A 25480-nucleotide genomic window follows, 5' to 3' on the forward strand; every position below is an offset into this window, starting at 1 on the left:
GTAAGCCACAAATGGGAGCCATGTATGTCATTTAAATTTTCTAGTGGCCACATTAAAAAAGTAAAAAAGAAACAGGTGAAATTAACTTTGATAATATGTTTTATATCGCCCAACATAGCCAAAATATCATTTCAACTATAATAAATACAAATAAAGAATTTTTAATGAGATACTTGTCACTGTCTTTTGTTCTAAATCTTTGAAATCTACTGTGTATTTTACATGCACAACATATCTCAATTCAGCATAGCCACATTTTAGGTGCTGGATGGCCACATGTGGCTGGTGGCTACTGCACAGACAACTCCTTTGAGGAATTTTGCTCTAAAAGGGAGTAGAGGAAAATGGTAGTTACCACAGGGGCTATGGAATCAAGAGTTTTGTTTGTTTTTAAATGAAGATACGGCGGCATTTTTACATGTGATGGGACTCATCTAACAGAGACAGGCAATTTGCCGATGCAGACACAGAGGCAACAATGGAAGGACTGATGTCCTTCAGTAGGCAGGATGGGGACCTAATGCACATTTAGGGATGCTGGGCTTACATAAGGGCAGGGAGGCTTATCATGGTTCAGGCAGGGAGGCACATTACAGGGGCATGGACGTGGTTGTGGGGATGCATGAAAATTCTCTCTGATTGCATCTGTTTTCCCAGGGAAACAGGTAGCAAGGTCATCGGCTAAACATGTGAAACAGGAGGAGGTATTAGAAGTTTGAAGAGAAAGGCAAAGGAATTAAAGAATCATAAAGAAAGTGGAAGAGTGAGCAGGAACATGTAGCAGGACTGCCAGGAATCACTACTGGCCTCAAGGTTGGTGGTCATGAGTGTAAAGTGAGACTCATCAGCTTGGCTTTGCATATTTCTCTACCCCTTTCAATGGCACAGCTTCAGGTACAAAATAGATCTCCATCTAGTCGGATCTGATTAGGATTGGTGAGTAAGACAAATGAAGAGAGGAATCGTGTTGAGTACAAATGCAAGTGAAAGAGTATAAGGATGGGACTTGGCATCTAAGGTGGTTGGAAGGAGGAATGCACATAAGAGGAGGAACAGACAGAATGTGGCAGGATGAATGGGTTGTTGGCGTTCAGTGCTGGAGGGAGGGAGCTGGAAAGTTGGGTGGTATAGCTTAGAGAGTAGGATGTTTGATTTGAGATTATAGAGAAGTATAGTTATTAGCTATGGCATGGATATTGGCTATAAGCATGGGAGTGAGCAGCTGAGATAGAATGGAGTCAGGATCCCTAGGGAAGAAGCTATCAAAGAACCAAGAAGCTACTGGAGGGTGGTGGCAGGAGTAGTGAGTGTTGGAAAGTGGGAGTGAGCCAAGAGCTCATGTCTTCAAGGAATGAGAAGTGTCTCAAAGGTCTAGAGAGGACTACAATAAGGAGAAGTGGGGCTTAGAAATGTCTGATGACACAAGCATCAAAATAGGAGATTTTTAGTGGGAAGAACAGCGGTCTGAAAGCAGAGATAAGGGGAAAGCAGGGTTGCTCTCCTGACTTCTGGACTGTGGAATGAAGCATCTGGGAGAGACTGGCCACCTCTAGAGACTGCAAGGCAAGCAGGACCCTCAGGTTAGAGTCAGAAATTGAAAGGAGTGATCAGAAAGAACTTGTTCTTTAAATGAAGTTCAAATGGAATCCAGCCACACCCATCCCTTACGTAATTGCTGTTTTCTCCCTACAGAGTTGCACAGTAGGGACAGAGATTGCAGGGCTCTCAAAGCTGAAAAGCTATACCTGGCCCTTTACAGAAAACATCTGCTCCCCCTAAATGGGAGATGGATTGGGGATCAGAGGGCACAGTGGGCAGGACTCAGGAGTGGGGTGGAGAGGGAAAAGGGTGTAGATTAGAGGACGCACAGCCCGCATGGGATGGGAGTTTGGAGTCTTAGATTTTTTGTGGTAACCAAGAAAAATAGGGAAAAGCATACACAGGGGCAATTTCTGTCCTTTGTACGTGAGATGGCTCTTGATTCTCTGCCAGTAGAGTGCGTGCTGGGTCATGGCCTCGGGTCGAGAAGGAAGTCCGGGTATCAGAACTGGGTCCCCTAATCAAACCTGAACTCGGGGCCAGGGAGACTTTGTTTTGAGGACTAAACTCGAGCCTTGAACAACTCATGCCCCAGGGAACTGGATCTGGAACCAGAGGCTGCAGCTGCAGGTTTAGCTTTGCAGAAGCTCAGATCTAGGCAGGGCCCAGCAATGAGGAAATTGGTCTAGATTAAGGATTTTCAAACTGTGCTCCATGGAACTCCCTGGGGACTTCTTGGGCAGTGAGGCCAGAGGTGAGTGACCGGGGTTCTGGCTCCTTTTCCCATATTTAACAGTGGGCCCCCCTTGATCTGTGTTTTGCATTGGCCTCTGAGTAAGGCTCTTCTTGAACAATGGGTTCTGCAGCTAAAAGGAGCTGGATTACCCCAGCCAGACCACATGTAATGTCTCTCTGCTCCAGGATTATTTCAGCTCAGCTTGGCAATCAGATGGTTTCACATGTTAGTTGGTGAAACTGAGAGGTTGCCAGGATCGGGGAACAGGCTCCTTTCTCCAGAGAAATGTTCTTTCCACTTAAGTCTAGATCATGGAAATGGAGACCAGTTTGCAAGTTGGTCAAATAGCATTCCAAATCCAAATCAGATTTGGTTGCTAGTATTTCCTGGAAGAAACCAATGTGCTTATTGGAGTACAAGATGTTCACAAAATATTATTCAGTGGAGGGAGCAGAGAGTAGGCAACTTTCCTCTCTTTTAGCCCCTGCCCCAACTCAATGCAGATCTTTACTAAGTGTCTGCCTTTAGTTTTGAAGGGGTCAAAAATGCAGGAACGGATCTAGGGGATGTTGGTCTTGGCTTGTGGGGCTGCTGTGTTTCTTACCCTCATTAGACACCAGAAAGGTGAAACCACAGCTTGTGCTTACCTGCCCCTAAGGGCTGGGTTTAGATGCAGAGGCTTGGGGAGGGATGTCTGCAGGAGGTGTGCCTGGCAGTTCCTTAGCTGGACATTAGGGCGTTTAAAAGAACAGGACAATGAGGCTCTCGAGGGCCTGGTGGGACAGGGCCAACATACTAGGAGGGACACAGAGCTGTGGCAGAAGCCTTTGTGGCTGCAGCAGAATCTCTAGAGCAGATGGCGCTACTGCAGATTCCCCGGTTCTTAGGGTTGGCTGGGGGGAGGCAGCTCATAGAGACCTTTGAAGTTCTCTCCATGTTCACTCAGCAGCACCATCTCCCATCCTACCAAGGAGAGAACTCCACTCTAGGAAGGAAATGTGACAGGTCTGTGGGGGGAAGGAAATGCCTCTTGTCACAGGCCACCAGAATGGCAACGCAGAGGTGAGAGAGCGGCTCTCAACATGGCACTCAGGCAGCAGGCAGGTGCACCCACCTCTCCAGGGCCAGGAGGCCAGGAGGGACCTCCCCCAAATAGCTGCAGGGGTGCCAAGGAGAACAGATATTTCCCAGGAGATGCAAGGGGAACAGGGATACCCATTTAATACTGTAAAGGCAGCAGGAACATGAGGCACGGCTGAAGAGAGGTGGTTGAGCTATACCTGCCGTGGGGGGGTTATGTGCTATGTTTTGAGTTAGCAGGATGGGCTGAGATTTAGACTGGATGGGAAGCCCCTAGGACCAATACTCATGAAGAAGAGAAACCAGGTGCCAAACACAGCCAAGTGGGAAACTGATGGGGAAGAACTCCAAGGGTCATGGTGAACCACAAGATGAGCAAGTGCTAGCATCACAGCCTAAGTGGCTTAAAGAGCCAACTAGAGGCATCTTTTGGAAGAATGCCAACCCTCGAGGCCTCCCTTTCTTCATCAGCCTCATGGCCTAGACCCCAGGGAAAAGCGACCAGAATCCAGGATGACCCATGAAAAACCCGCCCTCTGTGGTTGTGGAGAGGAACAGCAGTCCAAGGGATGCAGCGAGGTCTAAACAAGCTGGGGATGAGCAGGGTCGCCCAGGGTGCAGCCTGCAGCCTGGCACCTGTTCCCTCCCTCCCAGGGCTCCTGTTGGATGCCTACCGGTGCTGCCTGGTCTCACCTCCTGTGCTGCAGCGAAGGCTGTGAATGTGGCACAGCACTGTATCTGGTCAACTCTGACTTATTCATAAATGTAAGAAGATGTAGCATCTTTGCCTAAACAAAACTGGTCCCAGCAAGACACCCCATCTCTCTATGACTCCCAGAAACATCAGATCTCAGCCTGGAGCTCTTTTCCACATGTGTGAATGGTTCCCAGGAGACCGAGGCCTTGAGAAAGATTTGGGTCTTAAAAAGGATTCAGGGGCATTTGGAACAACCCCCCTTAAAGACCTTTGCTATGTTTTACTGAGCATTCAAGGCATTTGTGGAGTCACTCTTTGCTTATTCTGGCATGAACAGGAGCAGCAAAATCCCTCATATAGATGCCTCCTCACTCTGAGTCCTCTGGCACATACTCTGATTTTAGTGCTCCTCAAGCCACCCAAATATCCCTGATGTTAATGTGGCCAAAATGTGTCACTCATTGGTCAGGCAAAAACCCTAAACAGTTCCAAACAGTTCCAAAAACCCTGATTTAGGGTTGTTAAGAAAAAACCCTAAAACAGTTCCAAATAATCCTCACAAGCCATCCAGATGGCCAGAAACAAGGACATAACTCCTAATTGACCTCTATTTGCTCCTGTGTTATTTCCTGCAGGAAAGACCAGACGCTCCCATGAGATCACGAGCAGCCAGTGCTCTGGAGAAGGCATGGGAGCCTGGGTCTTCACTGGGACAGCACAGGAGGATTCATGAAAATAGTTTCTTGGGATAAGAGCTGAATGACATATTGACCTTGACACTGAAGCCTGTCGGGACTTCAAGGCAGTGAAAATGCAAGGTGGCCACAACTTGACCACTCTCCAAGCTCAGAGTCACAACAGATAGCTCAAAGAACCCAGCTTCTTCTTGAAGCAAAATCTTGCTGCAAAGGGGCCTTCCCCTTACAAAACAGATAAGTCGTGAGACCGTCATCCACTGTATAATAGATTACATCTCACACAGCAGACGTAGGCTTGTTAGGTACAAATATTTTCTAGAGAATCTTTCTGTGAAGTTACTAATTCCTTGACAAACAGATCACTTCTAAATTTTATTTAAGATTTCTTGCATTGTTTTATTTTTAAAGCATAGATTGACTTTGCCTCATCTGATACTAAAATGCAGCAGAGTGTCAGGTGGAAGCTGTGTTTGATTTGGGTTTGGTCACTCATCACCTTGGTCCTTCATAGTTCCCTGTTTTCTTCTCACGCACCTGTCTTGAGCAGCCTGGTTTCCCTGGCCAGAGAACAAGGCTCGCTGGAGGGGTGAGAGTAGGCATCCACAGCTCCTGTGGGCCAGCCCCAACCCATGTCCCTGGACTGCATGCTCACTGGCAAGCTGAACTAAATCTGCTCAGCGATACAGCAGGGAAATCGGTCAGAGGAGCTGTCAGGCCAGATGTGGTTAGAGATGGAAGAAAACACCTTAAGCAGAGGACTCTCCACAGTTGCATGAAGGACCCTGGGTTTCATCAAAAGCACTCAGATTCAATTCATGTGTGTGTGTGTGTGTGTGTGTGAGAGTGCGGGGGGTGGGAGGGAGCACGTGCACATGTGCATGTGTATGAGCGCACGTGTGCATGTGAGAGCAGTGGTGAGGAGGTTCCTAGGTAATAAATAGTTCCTCTCCCTTTAGAGAAAGACTGAATTCAAAGAGATATTTAAAATAGATCCTCTCGTCCTGCCTGAGGCCAGTGCTGCTGTAACCAAATCAAAAGGAGATATAAATACAGAAGGAAAAAGAGGTATGTATTGGTTGGCGACAGGGGTAAGGGGAGGAAATAGAGAAGGGTAGATATACTTACCCTACAACCACAATGATAAAATCTAGTAAATTCCAACCGTTGCGGAGGTAAGCGTTAGGGTGAAAGAGAAGTCCATAGGCTATTACTTTTAAAAATGCTTCCACAGTAAAAATGATGAGAAAGAGATATTCCACTCGTTCCTAGGAAACAAAAATAGAAGAGCGAGAAAAAGAAAATTGTTAGATTGGGGATTTATAAAGTTCTGCCCAGCAACTCTCACAAGGAGATGGGGGAGAATGCTGCCCCCACCCTGTGGGAGGAGTTACGGGGACACCGGGTGAGGCCCCCTGGAACCCCTCCCAAACCAAATCAGTAACTCCACAGTCTGTCCCGCTATTAGAAGTGCAATGCACTGGGCATTATGGGTTTTGGGTTTGTGGGTTTTTTAATGTCTTCAAATGTTCTCTGTTAAAGTGCAAATATTAGAATGGTCAAAAATTACACATTTTTTGGAAAACATCTTACTTAACCAGTCAACATGTCATTGTACCTTCTCAGAAGAGAACCCACAATGTCTTGATCTAAAGGGAAACAATGCCAGGACAGAAGAGAAGGGTGCTGAGAAAGGGGGGAGACAGGACTACAGGAGAAGTGTGACACTAGTCAAGGTAACAAACCCTGAAGATAACTCAGTCCTGGGCGTGTACTAGCTGAGTTCTCTGAAATAGAACAAAACACAGCTGCAAAGCATTTGTGACACTGAAGATCTCTCGACAGCAGCTGAAACAGGCAGAACTGCTCACATACACGCGTCCAAAAATTTGAACCCTCTCTCTTTCTTGAGAAAGTAAAACTCTGTCCAAAGACATAGGGCAAGTTAGCAGTGAAAACCAGCATTTCCAGGATGGAGACAGGTACTGGGGTGGGGACTGGATGGGAAAGGCTCCTCTCTTTTTCTCAGGGGGCGGGAGGTAGGTAGTCTTTTCCGCCATCTGCCACCTTGAAGAAGGGCTCTGCATTTAAGGCTGCAGCTCCTGACCCAGGGAGCCCACACTGAACAGGACAAACTCATTGGCTCAATCAGAGCGAGACGACTCTTGATTCATCGGCTTCCCACACCATTAATTGCTTTCTCCCACAGCCATCCCCAGTGCAATCCTTAATGGCCCCATCAGGCCAAGGCTGCTGCCTGGATGCCTTCATGATCCACTGATCACCTCTGCAGGAGCCTCTGCCCATCTCTCACTGGAGCCACAAAACACCAGTCCACATGCCACAGGTCCTCCAAGCAGGACAGGCCTGTCTACAACCTCAGGAAGCACTCAATTCAGAATGCCCAAACCTAGTTTCCCATCTTCTACCAGGCCAGAGCTCACTGCAGACCCACAGGGCCCACCCACATTGCAAAGAGTGAGCATCACCCGAGAAGGCCCTCCTCCTTCCACCTGGCCTGCGGGAAGGTGCTCTGACACTGGGGTATTGGGAGCTTGATGGGTAGCTCTTCCCATGAGGTTAGTATACATGCATGTCCCTGTGCTCTCTTCATTCTTTCTGGATCCCCTAGACATTTAGTGGGTACTAGCCTCACCCCTGGGTGAAGCAGTTTAAGGATGCAAAGTTAAAAAAAATGCAGAATTCAGGGCCCCAACCAAACATACTGAAGTAGATCTCCTGGCTATGGAACCTGAAAATGTGCATTACAGACAATTTCCAGGTGTCTCTGAGGCACCTTAAGTTTAAGAACTACTGGCCCATGTGCTGATGCAGGCCCAGGCCAGGTAGCAATTGTGGGAAGAGACTGCAGAGGGTAGACTGAATCAGCATCTCAGAGGCAGGCTATCCAACCTTTATTTCCTACTCATTAGAGCATCACAAAGTTGGTCTGGGGATGCGACTGTCTAGGGGCTGTGACCCAGGCACAAATCACAGTGTCAGGGAGCCTCCAGTCCTTAAATTAGGTGATGTTGTGTTAAAATGAACATCAGGATAGTGTTGAAAAGGAAAGCACCTTTCAGAAGGGCACAGTGCAACCTGAGGAAGCTTGTGGAAGGTGGGGGGAGCTGTCAAATAGCACACAGCCCCATCCCCTGATGGTCAGAGCTTTTATGTGCAGCACCAGATGACAGAAACACCTCCTCTGTACCCCAGAAACCTCCATGGAAATCCACAGAGTTAAAGCTGGGACAAGAACAGAAGAAAAGAAGTGGAAACAAATGTGAGCTGGGTACCCACTAGGTGTCAGGCACTTTCATGTGTTCACATATGTGCTAGTTACTTTTACACGTCCATCCACCCATCCATCCATCTGCCTATCCGCCCATCCATCCATCCATCCATCCATCCATCCATCCATCCATCCAGTCACTCATTTTCAGTCTGGTACAATAAGATGAATTACCTTAAAGTGATGCTGGAGCTCCCTGTGGGTGTCTAAGCCTTCTGAGAGAGGCAGCACCCAAGCTGAGAATACCTCTTTCCCTGGGTAGGGAGACTGGTAATATCCCAAAGGCCCTATGTTCTGGGAAGCCAGCATTCCCAGACGGCTCCTGTAAACAGCTGGCACCCCCAACCCAGACTGCCTGGCACCAAGCAGTCTATTTATTCCCTCATCTAAAAGGCTGCTTTGCCTTGCTTGATTTCCCTATAAAAAGAGAAAGGCATGGGGTCGGAGGGGTCTTGGTCCCCTCCACTGCAATGAGCCCCACACTGCAGGCCCAGTGGCTTCCTGGACCTGGCACACCTCTTTGTGAGATGGAGGCTTGGGGAGGGGTGTCTGTGGCTTCTCTTGTGACCTGTGGCCTTTTAAATTCTCCCAATAAAGTCTACACTATGAGACATTTGTCCCACACCCTGGCACATAACACGTGGAAACTCAGAGGACCCATCTGACATGACAGTAGGTCGCTCAAATATTCACACACACATTTATGAGCTGGGTGCTGGAGACTTGAGAGAATAAGATCTGAAATTGATCCTTGGTAAGTTGGCACGATGGATCTTGGCACAGTAAGGGACAAATGGACAGATGATTCCAGAACAATAAGTAAGTGGTGCTCTAGAGGCCAGCAGTTTGCTATGGATGCACTTCCCAAAGGTCAGGAGCCCCGAGATGAAGCTTGAAGGATGAGGAGTTGCACAAACAAAGAAGGTGGAGGTGGCGGGGGGGGTGTCAAGGATCCCAAGGGTGGGAAGAAATAAGGAGAGGGCAGGTGTGGAGAGCTTCAGGGAAGGCAAGCATTTGATCTGGCCAGAGTGAGGGTTGTGAGAAAATGGGGGTGAGGGGATGGGTAGAAGCAAGATGCCTGGGGCTCTGTGGCCACGCCTGGATGCTTGGATTCCATTCTGAGGAGACTGGGGGTGACGGGGTGAGAGGTGCATGGCAGTGTGGCACTGCCCTAGAGCATGACAGTGGTGACGGGGGTGGAGAGGGTAGGTGAGTGACCCATCCAAAGATCACGGAGTCTCGAGCCACAGCAGAGACAGAGGGACTGGTTGAGCAGCAGGTTATTTGAGAGAGACTTTATAAAAGATGTAATTTGGCTTCTGGTTGCACCCAGGGGTTGGAGGAAGAGCCAGTGAAAGAAGTGCACTGTCCCCTCCCTAGGTTTCTAATTTGGTGACTCTGAATGGTGATGCCTCTCACCGCAGTAGGGGACTTGGAAGGAGAAGGAGGGGAGACATCAGTTATGGACTCGCTGAATTAGGGCACTTGTGCGACATCAAGATGCCGAGGTGGGACTCAGCTTGCAGGGAGGGCTGAATGAGGTGGCCCTGGGAGAGCACGTGGACTAAAGAGAGAAAAGCTGAGACTGGAATCCAACCCTGTAAGGGACAACCTCTCCTCAGGAAAGCACTGCCAGATCGCGACATTTATCTCCTGCGCAGAAGTTACAGGACCTTTCTCCAAGCCATGAGTCTGAGAGAGAAAAGGACCTTGAAGGTTATCTAATTAACCTCCTCTCTTGAAAAAGTAGGATCCTGATAAGATATCAAGGCCAGGGAGGCAAATGCCGAGAACAGGAAACCGATTTCCTGACCCTTCATCCAAAGGTCCGTTCATCTCATCTGGCCTCCCTGGTGCCGGGGAACCTTTTTCACTGGTCCCCGCTTATCCCCAAAGACACAGCTGAGTCACACTGCGCTTGCTAAGAATCTGAGCTAGAACTGAAAAGGGACCTGGGAGTCAGGAAGAAGGGGTCTGGCAAGATCCCAGAGGAGGGGCAGGTGCCTGTGGTTGCAAAGTCTGGACACAGCCATGCGTGCTGACGGCCACTGAGAAAAGCCCTGCATTCACTCTGACCTCAGGGGCACGAACGCCCTTAGAGAATTAAAACACACACCTAAACCAAAACACAAACAAAGACACTTAAATAAATGAAACAGCTTAGTCGATTCTTTCAAGATATGTGTGGTACTGCAATAGAAACTGTCACCCCAATAAATTCAATTAAGAAAAAGAGAAAAACATCTAGGGGTGAATATGAACAGAGTAAAGAGCAAAACTGTCACAGACTATTCTCTTGCTGCTGCTGCCGCCTCGGGGTCTCGGGTCCTGTGAGTGACACTCCTTTACGGCGCTTGTCCTGAGCCCGAGCTCCAGGTTCCTCCCGGCTGCGGAGGGGTCCAGGGCTCTTTGAGAACGCACCCAACAGCCAGCATGCGAATGGCCCTTTCTGTGCTCTTGGGAGCCAGGGAACTTGGGAAACTGACCTGGAAGACTAAGATCCTCATTCCTACTATTCTGGGTTGAAGTTGGAAAGGGTAGAGGAGGTAGAAAAACTGCGGAAGAGAGAACAAACCACAGGGCCAAGTCAGGGAAGCATCTGGACTGGATTCCTGGGGTTCCTGGAGGAGCCCCTTTCTTGGGCCAGGGGGACCACTCTGCCCTGTCAGACGGCTCCTGGCTCTCTTCTTCGTCCTATCACTTCCCTTCCTCCCCAGGGCTATTTCCCTCCCATTGCTTCTTCCCCGTGTCCTTATTCTTCTTGCTTTCTTTCCTTTCTCCCTGCTCATTTTTTAGGGTCACCAATGGCAACCCAGGCCCATGGCCACATTTTTTTAGAAGAATTATTTAGAAGAATTCAGGGGGAGAGAGCTCAGTTCCCAGGAATCACAGCCTCTTCTAGACACTATGGAGCTAATTAGACATTGAAGAGTACAGTCTATCGCAGTGTCCCGCTTTTTTCATGTGTACATATCCAGCCTTTCAACTACGTCTTAACTTCCAGAGGACAGAGACTCAATATCTTTCAACAGTAAAATCTTGATTTTGGTGCCAACTGACTCTGTGTGTCTTTGGGCAAGTCATTTTATTTCTCTCGGTCTAATTCCTCATCTGTAAAAGAACTAATGAAGCATTTTTAAAACACAGTGCTGCAAAGAGCCCTGGGTTTCTAAAGTGCTGTTCGGGAGCAGTCACAGGTTAGGGAAGACTGAGAAAGTGGGGCTTTGGCTCCCCCACCCCTTGAAGCAGAGCAGTACCTTTTGAACCCACATGCTAAGTTGTCCAAAGGTCCTAACACAGTTGAATGGAGCTCAGGAAGCCAATTTGAGAGGGCTGTCAACAGAGAATATACACAGAAAAGAAGTAGCTACCTCTTCCTGACCAGCCTGGAAGGCTTTTATTTGCTTTATATTCTGGCTTCTGGTAAGATTTTATTTGAGAAGAGGAATCACTGCTTTTTGTGTTTTTCTTGAAACTTTGAACACCACTTCCAAAGTGGCAAATGACATACAAATTCTCTCCAAAATTCTATGGCAAGTGAGGAAGCTGGTGCCCGGTCTGGGTGCATTTCTGCCTAGAGCACAGTCAGATTCCAAGACACGGAAAGGAACAAGGAGTTCCCGTCCTTGTTCTGATGATCACCATAAATACAAATGGATTTTATAATAAAAAATCCTTCATTAAAGAGATTAGTAATATTTGTGCTTTAGAAGAACACGGACTCCTTGTGAACAGAAGCTGTGCCAGGGGAGTGCTCCTAGGCCAAGAACAATCGTGAGAGACTGTCTAGTCACGTATACACATTTCTGTACACACATCCATGGCACATCTGGGTGATGTCCAACATCCGCGCTGAACACTATACAGCTCACATATGCTATATAATAGACTAGGGTGTGAGAATTGGTACTAAGCCATGTGCAACCTCTTAAATGTATATAAGTTTATTTATTAAAGCTGCCAAGAATTCTACACCAAACAAGTTGGTGAGAAGCCCAGTCATACAATTCCAGCTCAGGACAAGGTGCAAAGACAATAAACACAGTAACAATGCTCTGGGCAGCATCTTGTTTTTCAGATTGTTTCATAACTAAAGTGCCATTCAGTCTGACCTCAAATTATAGCCTCTTGCCTATTCTCTAACGAAGGGGGGTAAAACAACTGGAATACCACATTTCCTCCCTCCAATTCTTCTCTCATTCATTCATTAAGTCACAAATATTTCCTGAGGGTCTGCTCCAACCCCCACCATTTGCCACACTGTTATCTTAGGACACTGATGGGCTGTAGAAATAAGAAATAAGGACACATATTCCAAAATCCTCATTATTCAGAAGTAAGGGGACTTGTCCAAGGCCACATGTTTACCTGATGTGATGAGCACTCAGGTTTCCTAATGGCTGGTTGGTGCTCCTTCTTATACAGTACAGCTGTTTCTGTCTGTGGACTGATTGAAACCTTGAATTACTGTGCCCACCAGGGGTCACTGGGCAGTAAAGGGCCACTTATATGGTATGGCTGGAAGGGCAGTCAGCAAGGATCCCCAAACCTCCTCCATCCTGGGGTCCCTACTGGTGCTTGAAATGCAGCCATTATGAAGCTTTCTTCCACCAGTGGATGACTCATAAACACAATGTGGTGTTTGTGTGTGTGTGTGTATGTGTATATATATATATATATATATATATATATATATATATGTGTGTGTGTGTGTGTATATATATATATATACACACACACACATGCATACATACAATGGACTATTAGCCATTAAAAAAATGGAGTTCTGACGTGTAATAAGTGCTATCACTGTGATCCTTGAAGACACTGTACTAAGTGAAAAAAGCCAAACACAAAAGGACAAATATTGGATGATTCTACTTATGTGAAATACCTAGAATGAGCAAATTCAGAGACAGAACATAGATTAGAGGTTACCAGGAGCTGGAAAGAGGAAAAAACTTTGGGAAGAGATAGTCGTGATAGTTGCATGACATTGTGAGTATAATTAATGTCACTGAAGGGTACACTTAAAAATGGTTAGAATGGCAGATTTTATGTTATTTACTACAATGAAAAAAGAAAAAAGCAGCACTCTTTTGGATCTTAAAGGTTTTCTAACTTTTAGGGGGTCTCCATCTAAACTACCTGAGGTCCCATTAAAACCTGTATCAGCTACCACCTGAAAAGGGACTGATTCATCAGAATGTTGACAGCATAGCTTTTTATGGTGAGTTCCTGGCCAGATGTCTGGGATCCCTGGATTGGGAAGAAGGGGGCTGGCTAGGGAGACAATTAGTTCAACTTCACAATTTTCAAGGGCAGGCCCTTCCCAAGGGCCTTATGTACACACCCATTTAGAAAGTGCCTGGTGGTTCAGATGGTGTGGCCTCAAGACTCAAGGCTTCTTGTTAAAGGAAGAAGGGAGAGGACAAACCATTTAATAGCCTAGGAGTAATGCAGCCTGGAAAAGAACATTCACCTATTTATCAAGTGCATCTAGCAACTGAGGCTGAGTGAGTTGAAAAGTATGCCAGGGTTTTACAGTAACTCAGTTTAGAAAAATAAAAACTCTCCTCCAACTGGTCTGTTTTCTTTGTGCTTGCCCATGATGCTAAGTTGAAGTGACTTACCCACTTATGCATTTCTCATGTCCTTGTCTTCTTCTCTAGAGGCCGCCTAGCCTCAGCTGCCCAGCACACTGGCACCAGCCTCAGATCAAAATGCACTGGGCGTGCTGCCTCAGGCATCTGGGTGCTGGCCTGCCCACTCTTTCTGGGCTCTTCACTGCCTCGTCCCTGACATGGAATCTCTCACCACCCATGGGGCCCCTTCCTAGGCTGTATTTCTCAACTGCCAACTCCCACAGGGCAGAGACCGGCCTGCTGGAGTTCTCTATCTGGTGTCCAGCATATGAATGGTACAGAGGGAGCAATCACCCTTTGTCATATGCTACCTGCATGGCTCTCTTGGAGTTCAAAAGTACCCAAATGTTACACAGGCCAGCCTCTGCACACAGCAGGAGCTCCCTCCACTTGCTGGCCTCTGCCTCAGGAGGTCATTTCCTTATAAAGCTGCCCATCTTGTCACTGGACAGCTCAGCTGTCAGAGTATGACGGCCCCTCCCTCTCCAAGAAGCTTACTCCGGCTCAGGGATGCTGCGTTTTCTTTTGGGGTAATGGAGTGGACAGGGTGAGAGATACTGCCAGTCAGGGCTGAATTACTCTTGGGGACAATGGGGCATCTGCTTAGTGACCGGTGGGCTAGTGTATAATTTCCCAAAGAGAGGGAAGGCACAACAGTGGCCTCAAAGCTCTCTCCGAGTGCCCTCCTTCTTTGAGGAGCAGACTTATACCTGACCCAGGGAAAGAGCCACTGTCTTTTCTGTCCATCCCACTGTCTGTCCCCATCCAAGCCCCCATCACTGGTTGTTTGGATACTAAAGCAGCTTCCTAACTGGTCACATTGACATCTAGGCTGTTTTACTACTTTAAAACCTTCAAAGGCTCCCCTCTGCATTGAAATGGAATCTAGCCTCCTGAGCCTAGCTCCCAGGTCTGCCACAGGCCAGCCCCACCCAGTCCCTCTGGCCTCGTCCTGGCCACCACCCTGCACCCCAGCCACACCAAAACCTTCACTCACCACACCTGAGCCAGAAAGGTTATCATGGGCAACTCTCTTCATGTCAGGTCAAGCCCCACCCCTTTCTCCTCATGCTCCTGGACAGCTCCCTTGTCACCACCCTGGCCTCCCTGTCTCTGAAGTCCTGGCCTCCTCCCAGTTACAGTGCCCTCTCTTTAGATCACAGTGATAGCACTTATTACACTGTGTTTTCTAGGTATTCCTTCCCTTCAGCGACAGAGCGCCTGCAGGGCAGAAGCAAGTGTCCTTGTCACCTTTGGCTAGGAGGTATCTTTAAATGAAAGGCAAAATGATGGAGGAAAGAGGGCTTTGGAGTCAGACACACCCGGGATCAAATTGTTTCCCTATTGCAAGCATCATAACCTCCCCAACTCTGGTTTCTTCACCAGTAAACAGGGGATAGTTATACAGATTGATGGGTAATTCTGAGAATTAAACATCACACAGTCATCATTCAATAGCAGTTGCTGACATCATTGCAGCCTGAGTACCTGCATACAGCAGGCGTTCTGCCCATGTCTGTAGAGTGAACATCCCTGCTCCAGGGGGCTTTGTGCGTCCTCCCCAGAGGTCCTGGCTCCATCTACTCCCACGGCGCCCCTGCTGAGCAGCGGAAGCTGTCAGCCGCACTGGCCCTGCTGCCTCTCCCTGTCTCCTCTCCTGCCCCGGCCACATCAGCTCTCCTGGCCTCTAAGCAGATGGCACAACTCACTTTTGTGCCTCTTTTGATCCTCTTGACCTTAACAAAAACTAGAGACTTGAGGCCTCACATCTATTATCGAGGAAACACAAAACAAAAACAAAAGCTTCTTTGTATCCTGTTTGCTAGCTCCCTGTATTCTGAATGTCCTTGCCCGACGTCCCTCTTTACCCTTCAGATCCACAGCAAGAGGTTCTACTCTGGCTTAAAACCCCAGTCCCAAAGCTGCGAGCATGTCCCTGTGTCTCTGGGAACCTGCTGCTCCTTTGCCTCCTAACATAATTTATTTCGACTACAGTGGACAAAGGTGAAGGACGACAGTCAGCACTCTCAAGAGCAGAGGACCCCTGGATTTAGGACAGAGGTGGGGAACCTTTTTTCTGCCAAGAGCCATTTGGATATTTATAACGCCATTCACGGGCCATACAAAATTACCAACTTAAAAATTAGCCTGCTATATTTGGTCAGACATTCAATTGAATTTATTGAATTTCAAGTCCTGCCTGTGGTTGCCTTGGCAGGGCCAGACCGAATGATTTCATGGGCCTAATAAGGCCCACAGGCCAGACGTTCCCCACCTTTGATTTAGGAGGTTTGTTAGCCATGCGATAATCACTACAGTGATAACTCACTGGGAAGTACTTTACAGTTCACAAGGCACTTGCCATATATTCAGATGTTGAGTCTCATGATCACTTTGTAAAGCAGAAAGGGTAGATACCTTTCTTCTCCTCTTATTCCCACTTTCTTTTCCTCCTTACGAAACCACCATTGCCACTATCACCACCACCACCACCATCACCACAATGACCATCTCCACCACCTCTCCACTATCACCACTATTGTAATCATCACCACCACCATTACCTCCACTACTGACATCATCACCACTGCCTTCCCCACCTCCACCATCATCACCACCATCTCCACTACCACCATGATCGTCATCACCACCAACACCAGATCACCACTATCATCATCATCACCACCATCTCCACTACTGTCATCATCACCATCTACTGGCTTCAGGAGAGGCATGTGACCCAACCTGGCACTATTTCTTTAGCTGGACATGCTCATGTCTATATATGAAGCCTGGATCCATGACAACTATCTGGTGACCATGAGGTTTACTAGTTGAGGACGAGAGAAACATGCTGAGTGGCAGCAAGAAAGGGTGAAAAGAAATGCTCTCTCAGATAAAGCTGTTGACTTAACTCAGACAATGAATTAACTCAACCAACTTTGATGCTATCCTGATTCAGGGCTTATTTTATGTGACATAAAATTTCGTTACTGTAGCAACCATTTCAAGGTGAGTTTTCTTATTCTTGCATCTGAAGGCATCCTTATTGATAGGCTCTTTTTGCTATCTCTACCCCACTCCTGCTCAGTGCTTCCACGCCTTATCAGCCACTTGGTCACATTAAAACTAAGCTTAGTCTCATTAGCTGGGAAAGGCAGGAGCTCGTGAACACTATCAGACAAATGCTCCTGTCTCCCGGTTAGCTAGCAGCTGAGATGCTTATTTTAGATTATTGTTTCAGACTAGATCTAGAGAGATCAGCCCAAATCCCAATCAGAGGGTAGCCCTGTAAGCTGTGTTTAGCCTCCTGTTTCAGCACAGGGCTGTTGAGACAAAGGGCATGGCTGCAGGTGGCGGCAATTTAACAGTCCTGAGAAGCAGGTGGGAGGCACCGAGGGGCTCTTCCAACAGCCCAGTGGCAGAAGCCTGGAGATAAAGCACACAGATGCAGACCTGGTATTTCTCTCCTGGGGTGTGGTTTTTTTCTTACCCTCAAGTGATGAAGGACTTTCTGTGCAAGGAACTTTCCAGAATCCCACACTCATCATGATACCTCCCTCCTCAGGAATTATAGGGACTATGCATTCTTAGCTCATCAGACCTCAGCTTCTCTGCTTGAATCCTTCCCTTCCCACCTGTGTACCTTGTCATCTCCTGGCACCTACCACTCATGTTCTGATGCTACCTCCCTTCCTGCTTAGCTCCATGCTGGCCACTGTGGCCCCTCGTTGGAATATTCTCACCTCCTCCAGGGCCAGCTGGATTCCTCCACCTGCTACAGCATTACTTTGATTTTTCCCAAGCTCTCAATCTCCTTTTTCTGTGGGTCCTACAGTCTTATGGCCAGTCTGTCTGTGCTGTTCGTCTCGGACTTTTATATATGATATTATGACATGTTTTATAAGTTCTCTCATTGCGGCAAGTGTTCCAGATCTCTCTCTCTTACTCATCAGCACTCCGAGGGAAGGCACTATGTCACTCTATCCCCTCAGTGCCTTGTATAGGGACCAGGACTGGAGGCTCCTAGAACCCTCTAGTGCAGAGCTGGAAGGCCATTTAGAGGCCATCAAGATCAACTTCCCAGTCTCAGACTCCCTCAGTGCCACACTTCATGGTTTACAATGGGCTTTCAGGTCTTCTTCCTCTGTCTGCTCCCTAGACAGCCCGTGGGTCAGCAGACTGGCCTTTATCCTCAGCAACCTTTCCCTTCTTCCCCCACAAGGAACACTACCAGGCCACGCAATATCATCATCAAGGAGACCATGTACCAAGAGGCCCACCCTGAAGGGCACTGAGACTGAGGACTGTGATTACAAAGGGCATAAGACACTGCCGCTGCTCTCCAAGTGCTCGCAGTCTGGCAAGGAAGCAGGAAGGATGTGCCCGGTGGAGAGAAGTTAGGACACAAAGTCACATTTGCTACTCACCAAATGAGTACTGTGGACAATAAGCAATTTAAGGACTTGGAGAAAAGGCAGATTGTTAAGGGCTGGAGGTCAGTATATGTGGTATGGGCTGGGCCTGAGGTTGGGGAGATTGTGGGCCAAGCCTGGGTACAATGAGGTGATTCCATATGGGAAACATAGGTTCTCATGGAGACACAAGGAGCAGACAATTTTTTGCTAGAGAGTAAGCGTTGGGGGAGACAAACCTGGGTAGACTGGAGGGTTTAAACAAAAGCAGTGACAGGATAGAGTTTGTACTTCATACAAAGGAGTTGTCCCAGGATTTAAGGTCTATGGTGACTTTGGCTGGTGATGATTTGTGATCAAGGGGTTATATGTGCTAAGCTAAGATAAAGATAAATATGGAAAGCAACCTGCAGATGGATCAGATTCAATTTGGGGGACCCTGCAGTAGTCTAGGAATAGGTGATGACTGTTTGAACTAGAGAGGGACAGAGCAGAAGGAGAGAAAAGGCAATGACAGATTCAGAAAATGCTAGGAATGGAGATGGGCAGAGAGGCCCATCAAACATGACATCAAGACTTCACTCAGAATGGTTGCAGGAATGAAGGTATCATTTGCAACCATGGAGTCCAAGGCAGGAGCTGCCCAACACCAGCAAGGTGGCTTAGGCATGTCACACAAGCTCTCTAGACTGCAGTTTATTTGCCAACTGTGAAGTTTGGTCAGATAATCTCCACTCCCCTTCCTGTATCCAGCTAGAAGGTGACCCAGTGTAGAGGGAATTCCATGGCACTAGCAGATCTGAGTTTTAAATTTTAGATCTTCCACAACTATTGCACCTTAGCCAAGTTACTTAAAGTTCATATGCCTTCATTTCCTTAGCTACAAAATGAAGATAATATTTTCCTATCAAGACTCCATAAGGACTGAGGGAAAAGTATATGCTAACGTGTTAAACAGGAAATACTTAAGAAATGTTGTCCTTCCCAACCCTCCAATGGTTCTAGAATTCCATGGAATCTGAGATGTCATGAAGACATAACAAGAAGAGGCAATAACATCCGAGTGGAAACATAACAGGTGATTAGAGATGATGGGTGGGTCAGAGCTAAAGGTATGGTTTTGAGAAACAATCTGTATAGATGAAGCCGTGAAAGTTATATGAAATCCATGACACAAGAACAGGGCGCATTCTGAGAACAGAGGAGAAGGGCTCAGGACAGGGATGGTGGCTCAGTGCGTCATTTCTCAAGACCATCATTTTTGCCATGTCCCTGTATGTGTAGTATTGTTTACTTAATACTTTTTCTTTAAATCAACTAACTTCTCTTATATAAACATTTAGAAATAAATTTTTAATAATAATATCACTATAATTGCTTGCCATGATAAAAAGTGGCAGTAAATATAACTACTGAAATGTTTGCCATGTACTCTCCAAAATCATCTCATTGACCCTCCCCCCCACCCAAGTACACATTCATTCCACACTTGGGGAAACACTGGGCTCAGGGACTGTCCCTCAAAAGGATCAAACTGACTTCATGTGGTTCCAAAAGGTAGGAGGACGGAAGCAGGACCCATCAGTGGAATTGAGAGGAAGGCCGATTTTGCCTCAGAGGAGAAACTCTTGAGGGTTGGAGCTCTCCCACAATGGGGAGGGCTGCCCTGGGGGCTGTGCACCCAGACACAAGAATGGGTCACCTATGGGTGTGATTTCATGGGTAAGTCTCAGTTGGAGAGTTACACCACATCTCCTCCAAGGTCCTTTTGATGACCAGCAGTCCTTCATGCCATTCATGAGTGAGAGGAAAACAAAGGAAGTGAGAGTGAATGAATGGATGAATGGGTGCATAAATGGACGAAAGGAGGCAAAAAAGGGCTATTCATCAAAACAGGCATGGATCCAGGGGAGTGCAATGCTTCTGCTGTCTTGGTCAGCCCCCCTTCCTCCCCACCCACTGGGACAGCTCCAATCTTATGGCACCAGAAGAGTATCAGCCTAAGGAGGCCATCCCTGGCTCCGTGCACAGTGGATCCACCAGGCTAGGTCTTCTGCCTCAGCTCCTCAGCCTGCCTCCAGTGCTGAGACAGTCAAGTAGTACCCTTGATCCAGGCTCCTTAAAAACCAACAGGCAAGGAAATAAAATGCCCACCAGTGACAGCCTGGCCACACTTCCTGTATGGTTCAGAGACATTAGTGTGCACATGAACTTCAACTAAAAGGAGCCTTGCTCAAGCGGCTGGCTCCTCTAGCACTGGCTGCTGGGGTCCAGGATTCTGCCTGTCTAAATGGCCCCAGGCTCCTGTCCTAAAGGAAACACTTCCCTCACCCAGTAAGGATAATAAGGCACAAAGAGGGAAGGACTTGCTGAAGCCATAAAGCTGTATCACATAAATGGCATGGTAATAATGCTCATTTACAACACTCCATTAAAAAAAGAAAAAAAGCATGTTGCATCTATGTCTTTTCTGATCTACCATCCAGAACATGTGCTTACTCCATTATCTGAACTTCCATAGCACTTCTCCTGGTAGGACCAGTGTGGGGAGGACTGTGTTTGGGATCACATTCTGCCTTGTGCTGTGGCTCACTGTGAGCACATGATACTTCTGGCCTTTCTAGAAGTCAGCACCGAGGTTTCATCGTGTACCATACCATTTATGTGATACAGCTTGTTACCATGGTTCCTGGGTACAGCGCTTTGTCTTTCTGAGCCTCAGTTTCCTCATCTGTAAAGTGGCATGACAAAACCTACCTCATAAAAATGTTATAAATCTGAAATAAGGTACAAATAATATTTATTATGATCCTTTGTAATTGTTAAAGTGCTGTACAGATATGAGTTATCATTACTATAAAAATAAGCAAAAAAGAAAAAATTATCTAAATGCGAAATGAGCAGTGAGAAGTACTTATTTCCCAGTCAGGACTGAAGCATGCAGCACCAGAGACCTGCTATAGCAAAGCCCACTCTGTGGGGTCAGCCCACATACAACACTTTGTCCTCCGTAGTCATAGCCAAGAGCCACAGCCAGTCAGACTTAGTGTCAGTTCTACTCACTGACGTGCCAACAGCAATTAAGGCTCAGCTACCACAGAAGGACACACACAACCCACACAAGGGGGACACCTGGAGCACCCAGCTCAGAACCAGGAAGGTGGCACCACTGAGCCCCCTACTACATAACACCACTCTGCCACACTGGGAGAAGCAGAATATCTACCTAAATCATAAAAACTAACATAGGGAGGTAGCCAAAATGAGAAGCCAAAGAAACATGTCCTGAATGAAGGAACAAGACAAAACTCCAGAAAAAGAATTAAACAAAATGGAGACAAGCAATCTTCCAGATACAGAGTTCAAAATATTGGTTATAAAAATGTTCAAGGAATTTAGCAAGGACTTCCACAAAGAGATAGGAAACATAAAAATGGAGATAGAAATTATAAAAAAGAACAAGTCAGAAATGAAGAATACAATAATTAAAATGAAGAATACATTAGAAGGAATCAACAGCAGATTAGATCAAGCAGAGGATCAAATCAGCTATTTGGAAGAGAAGATAGCAGGAAACACCTAATCAGAACAACAAAAAAGAGAAAAGAATTTAAGAATGAGGATAGTTTAAGGGGTCTCTGGGACAACATCAACCATACCAACATTTGCATCACAGGTATATCAGAAGGAGAAGAAAGAGAGCAAGGGATTAAAAACCTATTTGAAGAAATAATGGCTTAAAAGTTCCCTAACCTGGCAAAGGAAATAGCACACAAGTCCAGGAAGTGTAGAGAGACCCAAACAAGATGAACACAAAGAGGCCCATGCCAAAACACATCATAATTAAAATGCCAAAGGTTAAAAGACAAAGAGAGATTCTTAAAAGCAGCAAGAGAAAATAAGTTAGTTATCTACAAGGGAGCTCCCATAAGGCTGTCAGCTGATTTCTCAACAGAAACTTTGCAGGCCAGAAGGGACTTGCAAGAAATACTCACAGTGATGAAAAACAATGACCTACAACTAAGATTACTCTACCCACCAAGGCTATCATTTAGAACTGAAGGGGAGATAAAGAGCTTCCCAGATGAGAAAAACCTAAAGGAATTCATCACCATAAAATCAGTTTATAAGAAAAATTAAAAGGACTTCTTTAAGGAGAAAAAGATCCAAAAAATGAATAATAATATGGAAATAACTACACACCTATCAATAATTACTTTATTTTTTTTTAAATAATTACTTTAAATGTAAATGGATCAAATGCTCCAATCAAAAGAATGGACAAGACCCATATATATGCTGCATACAAGAGACTCACTTCAGATAGAAAGATACACAGAGACTGAAAGCAAAGGGATAAAAAAAGATATTTCATATAAATGGAAATTTTAAAAAGTTGGGGTAGTAATACTTATATCAGACACAATAGACTTTAAAACAAAGGCTATTAACAGGAGACAAAGGAGGACCCAGCAATTCCACTTCTGGGTATTTATCCGAAGAAACCCGAACCACTACATTGAAAAGACATAGGCACCCCTATGTTAATGTAACATTATTTACAATAACCAGGATATGGAAGCAAACTAATTGGTCATCAAAAGACAAATGGATAAAGAAGATATGTATAAACAATGAAATATTACTCAGCCAGAAAAAAAGAGTGAAATCTTGCCATTTGTGACAGCGTGGATGGATCTAGAGGGTATTATGCTAAGTAAAATTAGTCAGAGAAAGACAAATGCCATATGATTTCACTTATATGTGGAATCTAAAGAACAAAATAAATGAACAAACGAAACAGAAACAAACTCATAGATACAGAGAACAAACTGACGGTTGACAACTGGGCGGGAGGTTGGAGGAGCTGGGTGGAAAAGGTGAAGGAATTAAGACTTACAAATTGGTAGCTACAAAAGAGTCACAGGGATGTAAAGTACAACATAGGGAATACTGTCTATAATATTGTAATAACTATGCATGGTGTTGGGAATACAAAACTTTCTAGGGCATCACTTCATAAGTTATATAAATGTGTAACCTCTCTGCTGTATACTTGAAACTAATAGAATATTGAATGTCAACTGTAACTGAAAAAAATTTTTAAATTAAAAAAAAGACTGAAGCATGCAGAAGAGAAATAATTTCCCCAAGGTCAAACAGGAAGACTGTGAAGAGCCCTAGAGTTGGGCTCCCAACCCCCAACCACCTGCTCACTGCTCATGCTCACTCACCTCTGGCCTCCCTCTGACTCTCTGTTAGCCTCAGCCACCTACTCCCCAAGGCACTAACAGAGCGGTGTTGTCAGGTAGAGAGTCATAGACTCCTAGAGCAATACAAAGCTAACCCAGAGTGTTGGAGCCCCTTTCCCCAAGTTGCTAGAGTGGGTCTCCAGGTTGTCCATGAGAAGGGTGATTAAACTATTTTCATACTCTAAACATTGATGGCACCTGGCACTGTAGTGACTACCTGGGCACCAGCCAAGCAAAGATGTGAAGATACGGTCTCTGCTCTGCAGGAGCCCATGGCCCACCTCCTGTTCTGGGACGTCAGGGAATCTGTCCCTGATGACCGCTCCTAGCCGCTCTGCTAAGTAGAAGTCACCTAAAAAGGGCTAACTCTCCTGTCCTCCAAATCAGGCTCGCTCCTCACACTCCAGCTCTTCTCGGAAACTGGCTGACGCCTGGCAGATCTAATTTAATAAGTGTTTCCTGCAAGCTGCAAACAGTCATAATTTTGGCTTTTTGTGGCTGTCTTCTTTCCCTTGTAAAAAGGAGCTGTTCTCCTTGCTGATCAGTTCAATTATAATGATATAAAACAGAGAGCAATAAAAACTGGGACATGCCCTAAAAGGGGAGTGTGGTAACAGTGATTCACAGTCTTTCCCTTTGGGGACCCCAGCAGGGGTGAGTGAGGTAAGCTGTCTCTCCGTGCAAAGACAGATTTTATGGTAGGTAAGAAGGGGGATAGGAACCTCAGGATCCGGACACCAGAGGCCACAGGGCCCAGGGTCCTACCTTCAGCTGACATTCACTAAGCCCTGCTAGAAAGCGCTCACTGAGCAGCAGTGCAATGAAGCGGGACACAGCCTGTTGGTGGGTTCCTCCTGCCTTTTCATGGCAGGCAAATGAAGTGCCTGGACCTGAATAGTTCACAAATGAGCCAACTCCTGGCTCCAGCTCCCAGTTCTTGTCACATGCCAGGTCTTGGGCACAGCACTTTCCAGAGGTTATCTTACAGCTACCCTGGGAGGTGGGTGCCATCATTACTTTCACTGTACAGGCATGGGGCCAGGTCTGCCTGGCACCATGCTGGTTGTGTGGGCCTCTCAGCATACACCACACATTTGGACCCTGGATTCCATATGGCCTCTTGCTACTTTTTCTCCCTCTGGAAACACAGAACAAGGGCAATGAGTGCACTGTGGCAGTAAGAGCACCATCCTGGGAGTCAGAAATCTTGGGCTCTAATTTTAGTTCTCCCATTACCAAATGGGGTGACTGTGGGAGGCCACACAGCTTCTGTGAACCTGACTTTTCCCATCCACAACATCCTCAAGATGAAGAGGCTGGGTTTTATCAGTGGATCTCAAATTTCAGTTCCCTGATGGCTACCTAGAAAGATTCTGGGCGCTTGTTAAAAATATAGCCTCCTAGCCCCCATCCCAGATGTGCTGAATCAGAATATTCTGGGAGGGGGCCTGGGAGTCTGGATTCCTTGCAGGTCCCTCAGAGTCTAAAGAGCTCAAGTTGGGTAATACAGGTCAAAATTATCACCATGGCTCCTTTCAGTTACAAGATTCTCAAATCTGTCTTTGCCTTCCAGGAGCACAGGTGCTCTGCAGGGAACTGCCTGGGTCTGCTGCATCTGACAGGAGGTGCAGAGGGTGGGGAGAGGAAGAGCACTGCCTGAAGCTGCCCACAGAGCAGTGGCATGTGGCTTTTACAGACATCTGAGGCGAGGCACAGTGTCGGGACACTGGGTGACGGAGTCGGCAGGGGGGTGTTTCCAGGGTGGAAGGTTCAGGGGCGAAGGGAGGCCAAGTGAGGACAGGGTGGTCAGGCCTGCTCTCTGCCATCAACCTGTCCGGGAAGATCCCAGGTCAAGAGACAAACTCCTGCCAGCACAATGCATTCAATGGCCTGGCTCCAGGAGGGCTCCACAGGGAGGGAGGGACAGGGGCCTCGGCAGACGGGGCTGCAAATGTCAGCAAAGGAACCTGGGCTCTTTTCTGTGGGCAGTGCTGAACCAATTATGCGTAAGTAAATCTTACAAAAGCACTTTTCAGATAGAATTAAAACAGATTTTCAATTTCCAAGCAAATAATATAAGCTGTAGCCTTTCCTTTGACTGTTTCTCAGCTTGAACTCCCAGAAGTGAC

The 25480-nt window shown here is 46.7% G+C and overlaps 1 protein-coding gene across 1 annotated transcript in view; it reads right to left on the reverse strand.

Annotated features, from left to right (window-relative positions):
- CACNA1C (calcium voltage-gated channel subunit alpha1 C) overlaps positions 1 to 25480 on the reverse strand; it is a 590073-nt gene that overhangs the window by 221932 nt on the left and 342661 nt on the right. Inside the window, exon 4 of the mRNA XM_081130589.1 lies at positions 5876 to 6015. Within this exon, the coding sequence (XP_080986715.1) occupies positions 5876 to 6015 (140 nt within the window). The remainder of the gene's footprint in view (positions 1 to 5875; positions 6016 to 25480) is intronic.

The sequence above is a fragment of the Miniopterus schreibersii genome, assembly GCF_964146895.1.
Source record: "Miniopterus schreibersii genome assembly, chromosome: 2".
NCBI classification, from domain to species: Eukaryota; Metazoa; Chordata; class Mammalia; order Chiroptera; family Miniopteridae; genus Miniopterus; species Miniopterus schreibersii.